The sequence below is a fragment of the Dendrobium catenatum genome, unplaced genomic scaffold, assembly GCF_001605985.2.
Source record: "Dendrobium catenatum unplaced genomic scaffold, ASM160598v2 fragScaff_scaffold_1023, whole genome shotgun sequence".
Lineage (NCBI taxonomy): Eukaryota > Viridiplantae > Streptophyta > Magnoliopsida > Asparagales > Orchidaceae > Dendrobium > Dendrobium catenatum.
This window is the reverse complement of record NW_021319485.1, coordinates 378,081-392,454: the sequence shown is the minus strand read 5'-3', so window position 1 is coordinate 392,454 and position 14,374 is coordinate 378,081. Positions and strand designations below refer to the sequence as shown.

At 35.7% G+C, this 14,374-nt stretch overlaps 1 protein-coding gene across 1 annotated transcript in view; it reads left to right on the top strand.

Annotated features, from left to right (window-relative positions):
• Window positions 1-2,326: 2,326 nt before the first annotated feature.
• Window positions 2,327-14,374, top strand: part of LOC110096763 (pyridoxal phosphate homeostasis protein-like) — a 20,585-nt gene continuing 8,537 nt past the window's right edge. The window contains exon 1 of the mRNA XM_020822836.2: window positions 2,327-2,683. Within this exon, the coding sequence (XP_020678495.1) occupies window positions 2,462-2,683 (222 nt within the window). The 5' untranslated portion in view covers window positions 2,327-2,461. The remainder of the gene's footprint in view (window positions 2,684-14,374) is intronic.

Here is a 14,374-nt window from a genome sequence, read left to right as displayed (position 1 = left end):
TCAAATGCAAGTAAGTGAGCCCCTTCTCTTAAGGGCTCCTAATCGCTCGACTAAAATTAAATCAAATCAAGTGCATGTCCTTACAGAATTATCCTAAAACGGCGACCGTTTGCATTTCAAAAAATTTCTGCCAATTACCCACGGTCGTCATGAATATAATCGCGTCCCAAGTGCGTCCACCTTGTCCTGCTTTATCCCCTCATACTTGCTCTGGCGCTTGTTCTCCGTCCCCCCGCCTTGTTAGTAACCTCGAAATCCGGTTCAGCTCAGCGCCGTCCTCCGGGACCACTGGTCTGTACGCGCAACATTTCATTACTCGCCCCTGCCCTAAAAAAAACTCACCTTTATCTCTCTCTTTTTTTTTGTGAATAGGATATTGATATAATTGATATGAAATAAATATAATATATGCATGTAAGCAATGAAGACTAATTACTGTTAATATTATAGTTAATTTAGTTTGACTATAAAAATATAATACACTGCACAAGACATTGGGTCGACGGGCTTTCCTTTAAATATTACTTATAGTGTTATCTTCGTTATCGCATGTAATTGATGATTGATTATGCTGACGGGCAGAGAGTGACAGCTCTTAATGATTTATTGAAAGTTGCATACAATAATAATAATGATAAAAATAATGCTAATAAAGATGATATAATAATGCAATGAATATAAATAAAAGAATGTAAATATCACATTAAAGTTGGATGTCCTATCTTGTTGAATCATTTATTGATGTAATTCGTACGTTGATAACTTTAAAAACATTGATAACATTCATAGATAGATATAAAAGTGTGTACATTATATGTACTAATTTCATAAGATGGGTAAAACTAATGACATTGACACTTGTATGTTTATGCTATAGTACTGATTTATCGATTATCGATGTATTTACATTTTTGCAACTGTTTTTTATTTATGAATTTAAATGTGTTGATTCTCCCTTTTCATTATGGATTATATTAAAAAGTAGAACTGATGGTTGGGCATTGAACGCTACTGATTCTATTAATTGAGAGCATGCATATTGATTTTTTAGATCTTGTATTGAAAGCTTTAGCAACTTTTGGATTTCTGTTGGGCTTTGTAAGCACTTTATGTGGTTTTATTAGTTTCAGGCCAGGGAAGGGCTAAAGATCATGTGGAGTGAGACTAATTAAGATTTTCAAGTTCTTTTAATTTTGTTTCATATTTTTTTTATTCTTTTGTAGTTAAGAGCTATTGATAGACCAGTAATTATTAGTGATCTCCTTACTATTATAAAATGTTATTTGTGTGAATGAAAATAGTGAAATATTTTAATGTGTATAATATTTAATTATTTTTGTTGGATATTGAAGTATATGGATGATTTATAAAAGCTTTGGTAAATGATTTAAAAGATAAAGTATACAATTCTTTCAAATTTGATTCTAGTCGGTGACATGGAATGACCTTATTACAGTATATGCCTTCACGTATGATATTATAATAGCTTGAGAATGTGTCCAGAAAGCTTATCACTGGGGAATCCAACTGTTGAGTCCACATGCAAGTTGATCCTAAGAATGGGATATCCATATTTTAAATATGCCAAGTTAAGGTTGGCAAAGTCAACACATGTTCTCCATTTACCATTCATTTTGTATAGCATGATTATATTAGATATCTAGTTAGGGTATTGTACCTCTCTAATGAAATTTGCATTGAGTCACTTTCAAACTACTTGCCTTATGGGTTCAGTAAGTATTATCTCCTTCTTTCTTATCTTTGTTTGATTTGTTGGACTTCTCATTTCATGTTCAATAAGTAGCAAACAACTTTCTACATCTATGCCTAGCATCCCTACAATTATCCACATAAAAAACAACGAGGTCATCCTTGAGATTTGGTTGAGCACCCCACAATGTGTTGGGCTAAATGATTCTCATATCCTCAATATTCTCTATGGGCCATCTTATATTGCTAGGACTTCTTCCACTATTTTAACTGTTTCCAATCTTAGTCCTTACTCGACCTCCGACTATAGTAACTCTTATGCGGAAGTCACCACCGTCCCCACAACCTTCAAATAACACATCTATGATTGGGTGCCGTTGTCTCTCATGATTCATTGGCATCTTATCAGTAACTTAATCATCATATGATATTTTGATATGACTATCTTTAATGTACTTAGGAGAGGTAGCTCGAAAATAATATTGTAGGTGATTGGCACCCATGATTATGAAGTCACCTTCAACCCATATGACTGATGGTACCTATATTATTCCTTTGCTTACACGAAAAATCATAGAGAGTATATATATAAAGTTTTTTTTTTAGGTCAAAAACCACTAAGCTCGGCATTTTTTGCATTGTGGTTGCATTAGCCATTAGGTATTGCTTTGTTGTGATCCTCGTCTTTGAGGCAGCTGAAGAGGTACGTAGGAAACAAAAGGGCCACAAGCTCTAAGAAGATCAATCCGACATGGCTTGTCCAGCCATGGAAAGTGCAGCTGCAACGGCACTCCGCTCGGTGCTTTCAAGGGTGCACGTGGCAGCGGAGAGATCCGGTCGATCATCAGAGCAGGTGAGGATCGTGGCTGTGAGCAAGACGAAGTCCGTCTCCGTCATCCAGCAGGCCTACGAAGCTGGCCATCGTGTCTTCGGGGAGAATTATGTCCAGGAGCTTGTCGACAAGTGTCCCCAGGTACACGCTCTCTCTCTCTCTCTCTCTCTCTCTCTCTCTCTCTCTCTCTCTCTCTCTCTCAGCGTGATGCTGCCCGAGGCATTGAATTATGTGACGAACAATTCCATAGCATCGATGGCATTCCTTCCGTATTTCTTTAGAACTTTTCTGCTAGGTATTCAATAAGGGAATCGTTCAGGAACGCCTGAAATGTTCTGCCCATTTTTAATATTTCTTCATTACGTACCTTCGGAAGATCACAATGGTTTTTTGGGGCAATTGGAGGACACTTGCGATTTACCTCCTCAGCAAACGCAAAACAAAGACGGGAGTAATGACATGAAGAAATAAGAGGAGGAAGTAATACTCTTCTCTATATCTTTTTGCTGAGCACTGTAGCAATTTATACATATTTCTTCATCAACATCGCTGAATAGCAGCTTGCTCCCGCTAATTGCCCTGATATCTGTTGGAGCGGCTCGAGTCGCCGGCAGCATTGACAGGGTTCTTGGGATGTATCAATTTCTTTTCTCCTTAGGAGATTGTCCTTGTCCATTGCGGCTACAGAGCTTTGTCATCAACTAAGGAGCTTCTCCTCGGACATCCTCTTCCATTAGACTAAATGCTGCAACTTAGTAGCCTGGCAGTCCCGGCTATTTGGAGGCAGTTGTGTTGGGTGGAACTAAGGGTTATGGTAATATTTTTTGAGGAGAGACGTGGAGAAGAAGCTGGATTTTTGACTCTAAGGGAAGCATGAGCTTGTAGGCGACAACACCAATTCTCTCAGCAACAGGAAAGGGATAAAGAATTGGGCAGACGGAAATTTGGCAGTGGGGTTGTAATTTGACAAGCACGAGGTCGCCGGCATTGAATACAACTTCCCTCCTTTGCTTCTTGGTTTTTTGTTTAATTTGATTTTGGGCTTGGAGTAAGTTTCTCGAAGGGAGCGAAGGAGGGTTTGGCATTGCTGCAACCAAAGATCATCAGCTTCTTAAGCTATATATTAGCCAATATATGGGTGAATCGGTAGTGGTGGCCTGCAAGAGAGAGCTTGGAAGGTTGTCAATCCACTGGAAGAATGGAATAAGGTGTTTGAAGATAATTCAGCCCATCGGATATAGTGCATCCATCGTGTGGATTGTCAAGCTCATAACAACAAAGGTATTGTTCAAGAGTTCAGTTGGTCACCTCAATTTGACTGTCTGTTTGAGGATGGGGTGTTTTGCTGTGTTGTAGTGCAGAGAGGTTTCCATTTCGTTGAATGAGACACGCCAAAATTGCTTAGAAAAAATGCGATCACGGTCTATGGTGATAGATTTAGGGATTCCGTGGTGGCGATAGGTATTGGAGATGACGGAAAATGCAATTATGGATGCTGTAAAGTTGATTACCAAAGGTGTGAAGTGGTCATATTTGGTCAGGCAAAACATAGAGTTGATTACCAATCATGGTTGACAACCACCATGATTGTCATTTTTTCCTTGTAATGGTGGTAAACTAATGACGAAGTCCATCAAGAGGTCTTCCCAAGCAGCATTTGGAATCAGAAATGGATGTAGGAGAATAGCTGGTGCTATTGGTACTTGGTTGCTTGATAAACTGGACAATATTTGATGAAGATAGCTATATCCTTTTTGAAACCCTTCCAATAAAAAATTTGGTGTAACCGTGGTAGAGTTTTGATTTTGTTAGCAAGACTGCCAACCAGTCCAGAATGATAGTAGCGTTCTTTGAGAGGAGAGGAGCTGGATAAAGCGACGCTGCTATGCTTCTAGAGGAAGCCCTCCTTTAGCTCATAGTTTTTATGCTTGGGCGGGTTTGATAACAAGGATTGGTGGAGTTGAATTAATTCTTTTGAAGTTGCTTTCTCATTTTTCAAGTGATGTAAGAGATTATGAATGAGTTTTGAGATCAATTAAAGCATAAAAGTAGTTGTGGGCGAGTTGAGTGACTCATATATTCATGACAGGGAATCCACAACTTTAATTAATGATCTCTATTTGTATTTGATTGTGAAATCAAAGCCTAAAAGTTTGAGAAGAAAGCAGTGCTGCTCAGGAGTTTGAACCACTTGGTTGACAAGTTTGTGAATGCTCTTTTGGTCTATGCGGATTGTAAATGTCACCCTGATATATATTGTCTCCATTTTTGATAGCTTCAATTAATTGCGAAGAGTTTGCAGATGTTTTTAGAAGCGCACTGCATAATAAGCGTTCATTTCACTTTGAGATAACACAAACAGCAATTTTGACACTGGAGGCATTTGTTTCAATTGTGAAAGATTTGGAGAAGTTTGGAAGAATAAGTAGAGGAGGATTGGCTGGTTTTTATTTGTGTTGTTTGAAGGCTTCAAAGTCTGGCAGCGACCAATTAAAGGTGTGTTTCTAAAGCATTTGCTATCAATGGTGCAACAAGTTAGGCGTAGGCAAAGTGGCATACAAATCGTCGATAGTAATTGGTTAATCTGAGGAAGCGGCGGAAGGCTTTGACTATTGGCGGTTTAGGCCAATCTAGGATTGCTTGGATCTTCTCAAGGTTGGGTTGGATGCCATCAACAGTCACGACATGAAATACTCTATTTGTGATTTGCGAATGAAAATTTTGGATGCTTAAGAAAAAAAATTGATTTTGTCAAGATAGTGGAAAACAATGGTTAGATGCTTAGTGTCATCGGACATATTTCTACTATAAACTAACATTTCATAAAAAAGCTAAAACAATTTCTTGGTGAAATGGTTTTACTATTGTGTTTATGATGCTTTAGAGTGTTGCTGGGGCATTCTAATGACCGAATGCATAACTCTGAATTCATAATGACTTTCATCAGTCCAGAAGGCAGCTTTGTGGATGTCTTGTTCAACCATGCAAAGTTGATTATAATAAGCCTAGAGGTTGAGCTTCAAAAAAATCATGGCATTTCATCCACCAGAATTGATTGGGAATTGTTGCGCTGTTGAGAGCCCAATAATGAACACAAAATTGCTAGGTGTTATCCTTTTGTGACTAACAGCACTGGTGAGGAGTAACAGCTTATGCTTGGTTGAATCAGCTCAAAATGCAGTATCCTGGTTACTAATTTTTCATTGGCTGTTTTCTAGTAGTGGGATAGGAGGGGAGTATGGTTTTAGTTGGATTGGTAGTTACTGTGGCGATGAGGTGGTGTCTGTGTTGTCGTGGAGAAGTTGCGCTGAATGATTGGAGCAAGTTTTTCAACTGTGGGCGTTTAGTAGGTGAAGCGGAAGTGGGATGGTGGTGTAGATTGGATAATTTAGCTATCAATTGTAGCAACTAGCAATAGAACGTTGGGTATTTAATTTCTGGAGTTGGCTGAATTGGATAAGTTTAATTAGATAAGTGTCACCTTGCAATTTGATATTCTAGTTCACAAAGTAATGGATAAGGCATGGTAATTTGTGGTTGTGGCGATAAAACCTAAGTGCTGAAGCCTTTGAAATGTCAGCCCCTTGGAGGGTGAAATTGAGTTCCTTGTAAGGATAAGGTTATGTCTAAACATTTACTGTTTCAATTAAGCTTTTCACCATTGTCAATAGGAGCATGAAAAAGGGAAGTTGCTGTAATTGGATTTTGTAGAAATTCAACAATTCAACGCTAAATGGAGTTGTGTCGAGTCACTATCAATTAAAATTTGGACATGGTACGAGTAGATAAAGCCCGGCAGGTGAAATGTATGCGGAGTTAATTGGCCAACGAAGGCATGTAGGCTGATTTCTGGTTATTTGGATTTAGTTGGTGGATTGCCGGGGGCCAGCTACATTGGTAGTAGTATTGGGTGGTTTAATTTGAGGATTGTAATCATGAATGAGCAATGCAAATGATTTGCCTTTGCAAATATAATGTTGATGAAATTTGTCATCACTACTAAAGTAAAGGCCTTTCTCTTGACTTTCTTCATTCATCTTAACCATCAATTATTTTAAGGTTGAGTTGGCAGAGCTTTGGTTGGTGGAAAACTTTGTTTGCTTAGGGATGGTAATAATGGAGGTAGATTGGCTAGAAGGGAAAGTATTGTTGGGGCTTGTTTTGTAGCATTGTCATGTAATTTGTTTTCAATTAATTTTGCTGCGGGCCTTGAAAATTTGCGCTTTGGCCTCTCCACACCTTTTTTATTGACGAGGTGAGTTTTAATGAGATTAGGTTATGGAATATATTTTTTAGAAGGCAGATTGAATTTTAGATAAGACACTACCTATAGATTTCATCCTTATTTTATGAGGAGTTTATGATTCGGGGTCTGGTTTCACATAGGCGCAAATCCTTATGGTTAATTACTCCTCCCGATAATGAGAGAAATTTTTTTATTAAGGCTAGAAATTAGTTAGGCATCAAGTCCTGGATGAGAAAAGTGGAGGGTTGCGATAGGTAGTCGATAGTCAGCGTAAAACTTGTCGAATAATCATGACAAGTGGGACAAATGCTTGATCTTGTTGTTGTTGTTGTTGCTAGAAATTAGTTAGGCACCGAGTACCCAACATAGTAGCAACAACTTTAGGATTTTGACATTGGGGTTTTAGGATTTTTAGGGTTTTAAAATTTATCACCATATACTTAAAGTAGTTGATAGTGGAATGATGACGAGCTCGATCAAGATCCCATGGTTACGTTGTCCTGGGCTGTCATGATACGTAGTCGACTTAGTTAGAGGAGGTAAACCTGATCAAATGATACTTGTCAGTTGCCATGGGTTATTTTGTTCAATGGTACGTTGTAAACTTGCGGCGAATATTTATCTAAAAGGATATATTTGAGTTGATCTTAGTTGACAAATGGCTTTATACCTTATCGATTATACTCTATGTTTTATTACTCAAGGGCATTAGCCGTTATAGAACATACATGCTTTTAGCCGTGATTGTAATATAGTGGAGCAATTGGGCCAAGCCACCTGATTAGAGGGCCTTGGTCATAATCGATCGCCATGTTGGTCTGTTGGGCCATACCACTAGTTTTGTGGAGCTGTTGGGTCAAACCACTAGTTAGAGGACCCCATCATAACTATTTATCTTGTATTGGGCCAAGCCACTGGTTATAGGACATTTGCCATGTCCTTACTGGCAAGATATTATATTAGAAAAAATCTTAGTGATATTTTCAACTGGATATTCGCTTTTTATAAGCTAGAGTTATTCCAAAACTTATTCTCCTCTACAAATTATTACATATGATGGACGGAATTTTTTTAAAATGTTAGGTGATTTAATTTCATTTTAAGTACTTAAATTTTGACAAACATAAACATCATACTTATAATTTTATTAAAATTTGTGCTCCTAAGTGATTAGTTTTGTGATTTAGGGGCATTTAAAAGGTAAATACCCTCCCGGTTGATATTCTATCATCAATGTGACATTAAAATCACTATATTTATATTTTATTGGAGTTTTGGGACATTTAAAAGGTGGAATCTCTTCCGGTTGATATTCACATTCTACACGACCATCATTGTGGATTGACCATATCAACTATGTCTATTTATCAACAGAGGATCGGGTTTAATTTGAATGTTATGGAATTTAATGATAGAGTCCTCTTCAGTTGATATTTACATTCAAACAGTCATCATCGGGGATTGTGGGTAAATTCATTTCATTTTTTGAACTTTATCAAATCTATTTGCTTGCCAATAGAGGATTAGGTTCAACTTTAAATGTACAAAGATGTTATATAGATATTGGAACCAAGAGTGTAAATTTTTAGTTTTAAATGTATTTATTTTAAGTTAAATTTGTGTCATGAGTGTTCATTTTTAAGTCCTGCTTGAGTCCTATGTCGATCTAACTTTCGACAACATCTCGGTGTCATCCTCGCGTAGGGGGCTACATCGGATATGCTAAGCCTTCCCACTACGCCAAAAAAGACATGCATGATTGGTGTTATATGGAATCGTATGTCATCCCCATTTTAACCTCCTACAGTCAATCTAAAGTGTAACAGAGAAGGAGAATCTAAACAGACCGTCTTCTTACTTACTGCCATTCTGAAAACACTGATAACAGAATTAGATAAGTAAAAAGTAGTCTATTCAAGCTATCCTCACATCACTAATCATAACACATTAAAATTTTTATAATAGGAAGCAAATATAATATATACCTCAAATAAACTGTACATCTCGAAGGAAATACAGAGCTTTATTAAAAACTTTTATAATTTACTTACATACCCAAAAATTTATACAGCTATCACTCAGATCTCTTTTCTTTTTTATCTCTTTGTATATACACCAAAAAGAATAGTCACCCCCCCTGTTTTGCCTAGTGCCTTACTGGCTCATTGCCCTTTCATGTAGTATAACTTCTATCTTATCAATTGTTCTACACTACTAAATAAGTCATATGCTGACTATAAATTTTTTCACCCTTTCAGTTTTTCATTTCTAATTTTTATAATTAAAGTTGTTTTCTCATTAAGGTTAAGTCCAAATTCCTAATTTTTAGAATTGAAAGTGTATGCTTTCCTTATCAAATGTTTCGTCTTTACTTGTGCGGGCCTATCCCCCATATATAACTTATTAACAATCCTTTTATCCCTCATGACATATGCTATTATAGACATTACTCTATGAATAAACATATTCATATATGTTCATAAAAGAATAAACTGAAATAATTATTATCATAACCATAATATGTATGAATTGCAATTAGATAAAACATTTACTAATTCATATAGCATTGTTTGGGTATCTCACATCGTTAGGAATTTGTTATCCTAGACTTTGTTTTCTTTTCCTCTTGTATACAATTTCAATTGCACACTTTCTCATTCAATAATAACATTTTCTCTCTTTTAAAACTCTTTTCTACTTCCTTTACCTTCTAATTCCTCTACTTGAATATATTCTGAAATTACTATTTCTTGAATTTTCAGCAACTAGAAGAAGCATCCCTACTTAATTTGTTGAAAATTTCTGGAATTCTTCCCCATAGCAGCCTAAATCCATTCAAGCCAGCAACGCCCTCTCACGGCCTGCAGCTCAGCAAAAGCCACATGATGGAAAAATGGGAGAGGAAATGCTAATACTGCATAATGCCTTTATTCAGATTATATTATATTATAAAATCCCTAGTGCTTTTCCCACTATAGGATCCCAAAAAATTTCCAGCCGTGAGATTAAATCCAGTGGTTAGTGGAATGTGAGGCTACAGTGGAAATGCTATATTAAATAACTGAGAAAATTTTCTTTTTCAGTATTAAAGCCAAAGCAATGATGGCTACTAGGTATTAATTAAGAATCAATTCATTTAATTTCAATTACATGCTAATGAAATATGTAACAGTTTGTATAGATATATACAATTGACTTCTTAAGTGATATATACTTCTATATATCAAAATACTCAAAATTAAAAGTAGATTTTTAATGAAAATAAATTAACATGTATAAAACATTTATACTTGCCTTTACTTCGAATATTTTGGGTATTATATCACAGCTGTGGTCTTTAATTTCACTCACGAAGAAATGCAATGCATGGGTCTTTAGGTATCAGTTTATAACCCGTCAAGCAAGGAAATCATTGTTACTTTTATTTCAATTTTGTGCATCACAATTCTTTTTTTATCAGTCAAGAAAGACAGTCGATGCAGCCAAGATTTCTTATTTTATTTTTTAATTTTCTACTTGTGTTTCTTGCTTTTATTCTCTTGAACGTCTCAGTTTTTTCAGTTGTCCCTTCGTTTTCCATGCTGGTTTCTCAGTTTCTTAGCTGTTTTTTTCATTCCTTGCTGTCCCATTCGTTTTGGCTGCTATCGTTTTGCATTCCCTGTTGTGGTTGCTTCATTTTCCCCGCTGTCTACACATATTTCTTGCTGTTTCATTTTTCCCAGCTGCTGGTTTTCCCCATACAGGCTCTCGATTTTCCCATGCAGACTTCCGGTTCTTGCTGCTTGCTGTTCAGTTTCCACCTTGCTGTTTTTCTATACTGTGCATTAACTCCTCATTAAATGAGCTAGCTTGAGAGGCTTCTATTGGCTGATTTGGAAGCATATTTATGTGTGCTGTTTCCCTTCTTTCCTCCTATAAATAGTGTCTGTCCTTTGAAACATAGAGAGAGATTTTAAAGAATATTTAGAAAGTGAAACTTGCTGGTTTAAATAGCTTGCAAACTATTTTCTTCTACAACTATATTTTCTAAAACTGTCTCGAACTTCTATATAGTTCTCTCCACGGTTCCTGTATCCTTCTTATTGAAACTTTTATAAGTTGTAAGGTGTCATTATGTCGTGTTTTATTGTGAGTTATAAGTGGTGGTGTTGTATTCCTTATTATATTTATTTAAGCTATTGTGGGATATAATAGTATTGTTAGGTTATATCAGTGTTTGTTTATGTTTTATATAAAGAAAGTCTTTAATTTATAGTCATAGTATTTTTTTTAGGTTGCATAAATTTGGTATTAGAGCTTTAGGTTGAACCAATTTGGTATCAAAGCTTTAGGTTGTCGTGTGAGTCTTATTTTTTCTTTAAAAAAAGGACAACCATCAACAAGCCGAAGTTTCAATTCAAGATATAATTGAGTCTGCAGTTTATGAAAGTGAGCCATCTATTAAACTGATTCTAGAGAATAACTTTCCATCAATAAAATGGGTTCTGCCTCAAGCAATTTATATAGATCCAATTTAGAATGAAATACTCAGAGTGCTAAGGCAATAATATTTATGTACTGAGAAGTATAAAAATAAGAAATAGCTACTTTCGTAAGAGTTTGAATAAGAAAAAGAGAAGATAAGAAGAAAATATGACATTCTATTGAAGGATGCTGAGAGGGAGTATTTTCATGCAAAAAAAATGAAGATTCTTGATAAATTTGAAAGATTGCTTTGCACGAAGTTACTGTTCTTATTACAAATGAAGACGAACAAACTGATTATCTTGTAAAAGATATTGTGGACATTCCTACTATCCACACAAGACAAGGTGTACACCAACAATTCTTGGTTAAATAGAGGGGACATCCTTTGATTGTTCTTGGGTTAAAGCTAAAGAGTTGCAGATTCTTCCATCATGGGAGAATTGATGCACTCAGGATTTCCAGTTATATATATATATATATATATATATATATATATAATTTTCTACTTGTGTTTCTTACTTTCTTTCTCCTGAACTTTTTAGTTTTTCAGTTGTCCCTTCATTTTCCATGTTAACTTCTTCGTTTCCCAGTTGTTTTTTGCATTCCCTACTGCCCCTTTCATTTTGGCTACTATATTCTTGCATTCCTTGCTGTGATTGCTTTGTTTTCCTTGCTATCTGTACATATTTCCTGCTATTTTGTTTTTGCCAGCTATTGGTTTTTCCCATACAGGCTCTCGGTTTTTTCATGCAGGCTTCGGGTTACTACTACTGCTAGCTGTGCAGTTTCCTCCTTGCTGTTATCCTATACTAAGTGCATTAACTAATTAAATGGGCTAGCTTGAGAGGCTTCTATTGGCTGATTTGGAAGCATATTTATGTGAGCTATCAATGCTTTTTTCCTTTCTTTTCTCCTATAAATAGTTGCTGATTTCCTTTGAGAAAGTGAGAGAGATTTGAAGAATATTTGGAAAGTGAAACCTGCAGGTGAAATAGTTTGCGAGCTATTTTCTTCTCTCTCCCTATCTTCTAAAATTTCGTCTCGATCTTCTATCTACTTCTCTCTACTGTTCCCATTCCACATGTATCCTTCTTCTCGAAACTTTTATAAGTTGTAAGGTGTCGTTGTGTTGTATTTCATTGTGAGTTGTAAGTGTTGTTTTGTGTTCTTTATTGTGTTTTTTTAAGCTATTATGGGATATAATAGTATTGTTCTATTCTATCGGTGTTTATTTATGTTTTATTGAAAGGAAGTCTTTAGTTTGCAATCATAATATTTTTTTTAGGTTGCATCAATTTGGTATCAGAGCTTTAAGTTGCACTAAAAATTAAGGGTACTTAGGAGTTCACCTCATTATGCTAAGAAAAGTGCGTGCGAGGGTTACTTGATGCATCATTAATTTGCCTGAGTTTCTCCCACCGGCTAAGAAAAGTACGCACGAGTTCCACTCACTGTGACAAACACATCACATCCGGGGTTTTGGAGTTTTAGGGTTTTGGGTTATACCTCAAAAGTGTATGATGGCGAAGGCAATGATGATGAGAGGATGACAACATTGAGGGAGAAAAATATTTTTTATCATTATTTGTTTTATGTTTTAGAGAGGGTGGAGTATAAACCTATTCAAGAGAGAGTTATTGAGCATATATTACGACGTAGTACTAAGGTTTCTCAAAATCAATTTGGATTCATGCTGGGTAGGTCTATTATGGAAGCTATACATTTATTGAGAGGTTTGATGGAGAAGAATAGAGAGAAAGGAGGATTTACATATGATATATTGATTTAGAGAAAGGATATGATAAAGTTCCAAGAGAATGCTCTGGAGAGTTTTAGAAAAGAAATGAGTTAATAATGCATGTATTCAAGTCATTAAAGATATGTATGTAGGACTTGTGTTCAAACACAAGATGGTTTGACCAAATATTTTCCTATTTTAGTTGGATTACATCAAGGATCAACTTTATGCTCATATCTTTTTGCTTTAGTCGTGGATGCTCTTACTAAACATTTACAAGAGGATGTTCCTTAGTGTATGCTTTTTGCTGATGATATTCTTCTTGTTGATAAGGATTAGAGAGGGAGTTAAAAGAAAACTCGAATTATGGATGTCAACCTTAGAGTTTAAAGGTTTTCGTTTGAGTAGATCTAAAACTGAATACACGCAGTGTAATTTTAGCAGTAATAGATATAGTGGGGGGATTTTGACTTTGGGCAATCAAGTCATTAATAAGAGTACACGTTTTAAATATCTTGGATATATTGTTCAAAGTGATGGTGAAGTAAACGGGGATATTATTAGTATAATTCAAGTTGGATGTTTGAGTGGAATGCTTTGGGCCTATTGTGTGATAGAAAAGTACCCCTCAAAGTTAAAAGAAAATTCTATTAGATGATGGTGAGGTTTGTAATGCTTTATGATACAGAATTTTGGTCATTAAAAGAGAAACATAAAGTTAAATGTTACAAAGATGAGAATGCTCGGGTGGATGAGTGCCTTCACTCTTAGAAATAGAATGCGAAACAAGTATGTATATAAGCGAGGAACGAAGAAATGCAATGATTGGTTTATATTAAATCTGTAATAATAATATGATATTGTTTAAAATTGCGTATTCGGGTATTGAGGCATTTTTCATTCGTAAGGCGAGGCGTAAGCCTCAAGGCGTTTTGAGGCGTAAGCCTCAAAATCAAAAGATTGCGTAAACATAAAATGATAATTTTTTTATATACTAATGAGTGAATAATATAAAACATAAAAAACATAAGATATGAAGTGAAATCAAAATATCTCAATAATAAGACAACATGAAATATAATTCAACTCAAAATTCAACCTTTCCCAAATCCCAGTATTCTTTTCAATAACATATAATTCCAATTTCCAAAAATAAATAGCAATGACATATCACATAAGAACTCATAAGTCATCAGCACTGTCATCACTAAGGGGTTCTTCATTTGAATCATCATCATGATGAACTACTCTCTCCCCATCCTCCTCTCCTATAGAGTCCAATGTCGGCATTTACTTTAAGATTTATGTAAGTTTTAATATATATACCGTGAGGTGAAAGCCTCATGCCAGTGAGGCGAGGCAGGCCTCAACCAAGTTGAGG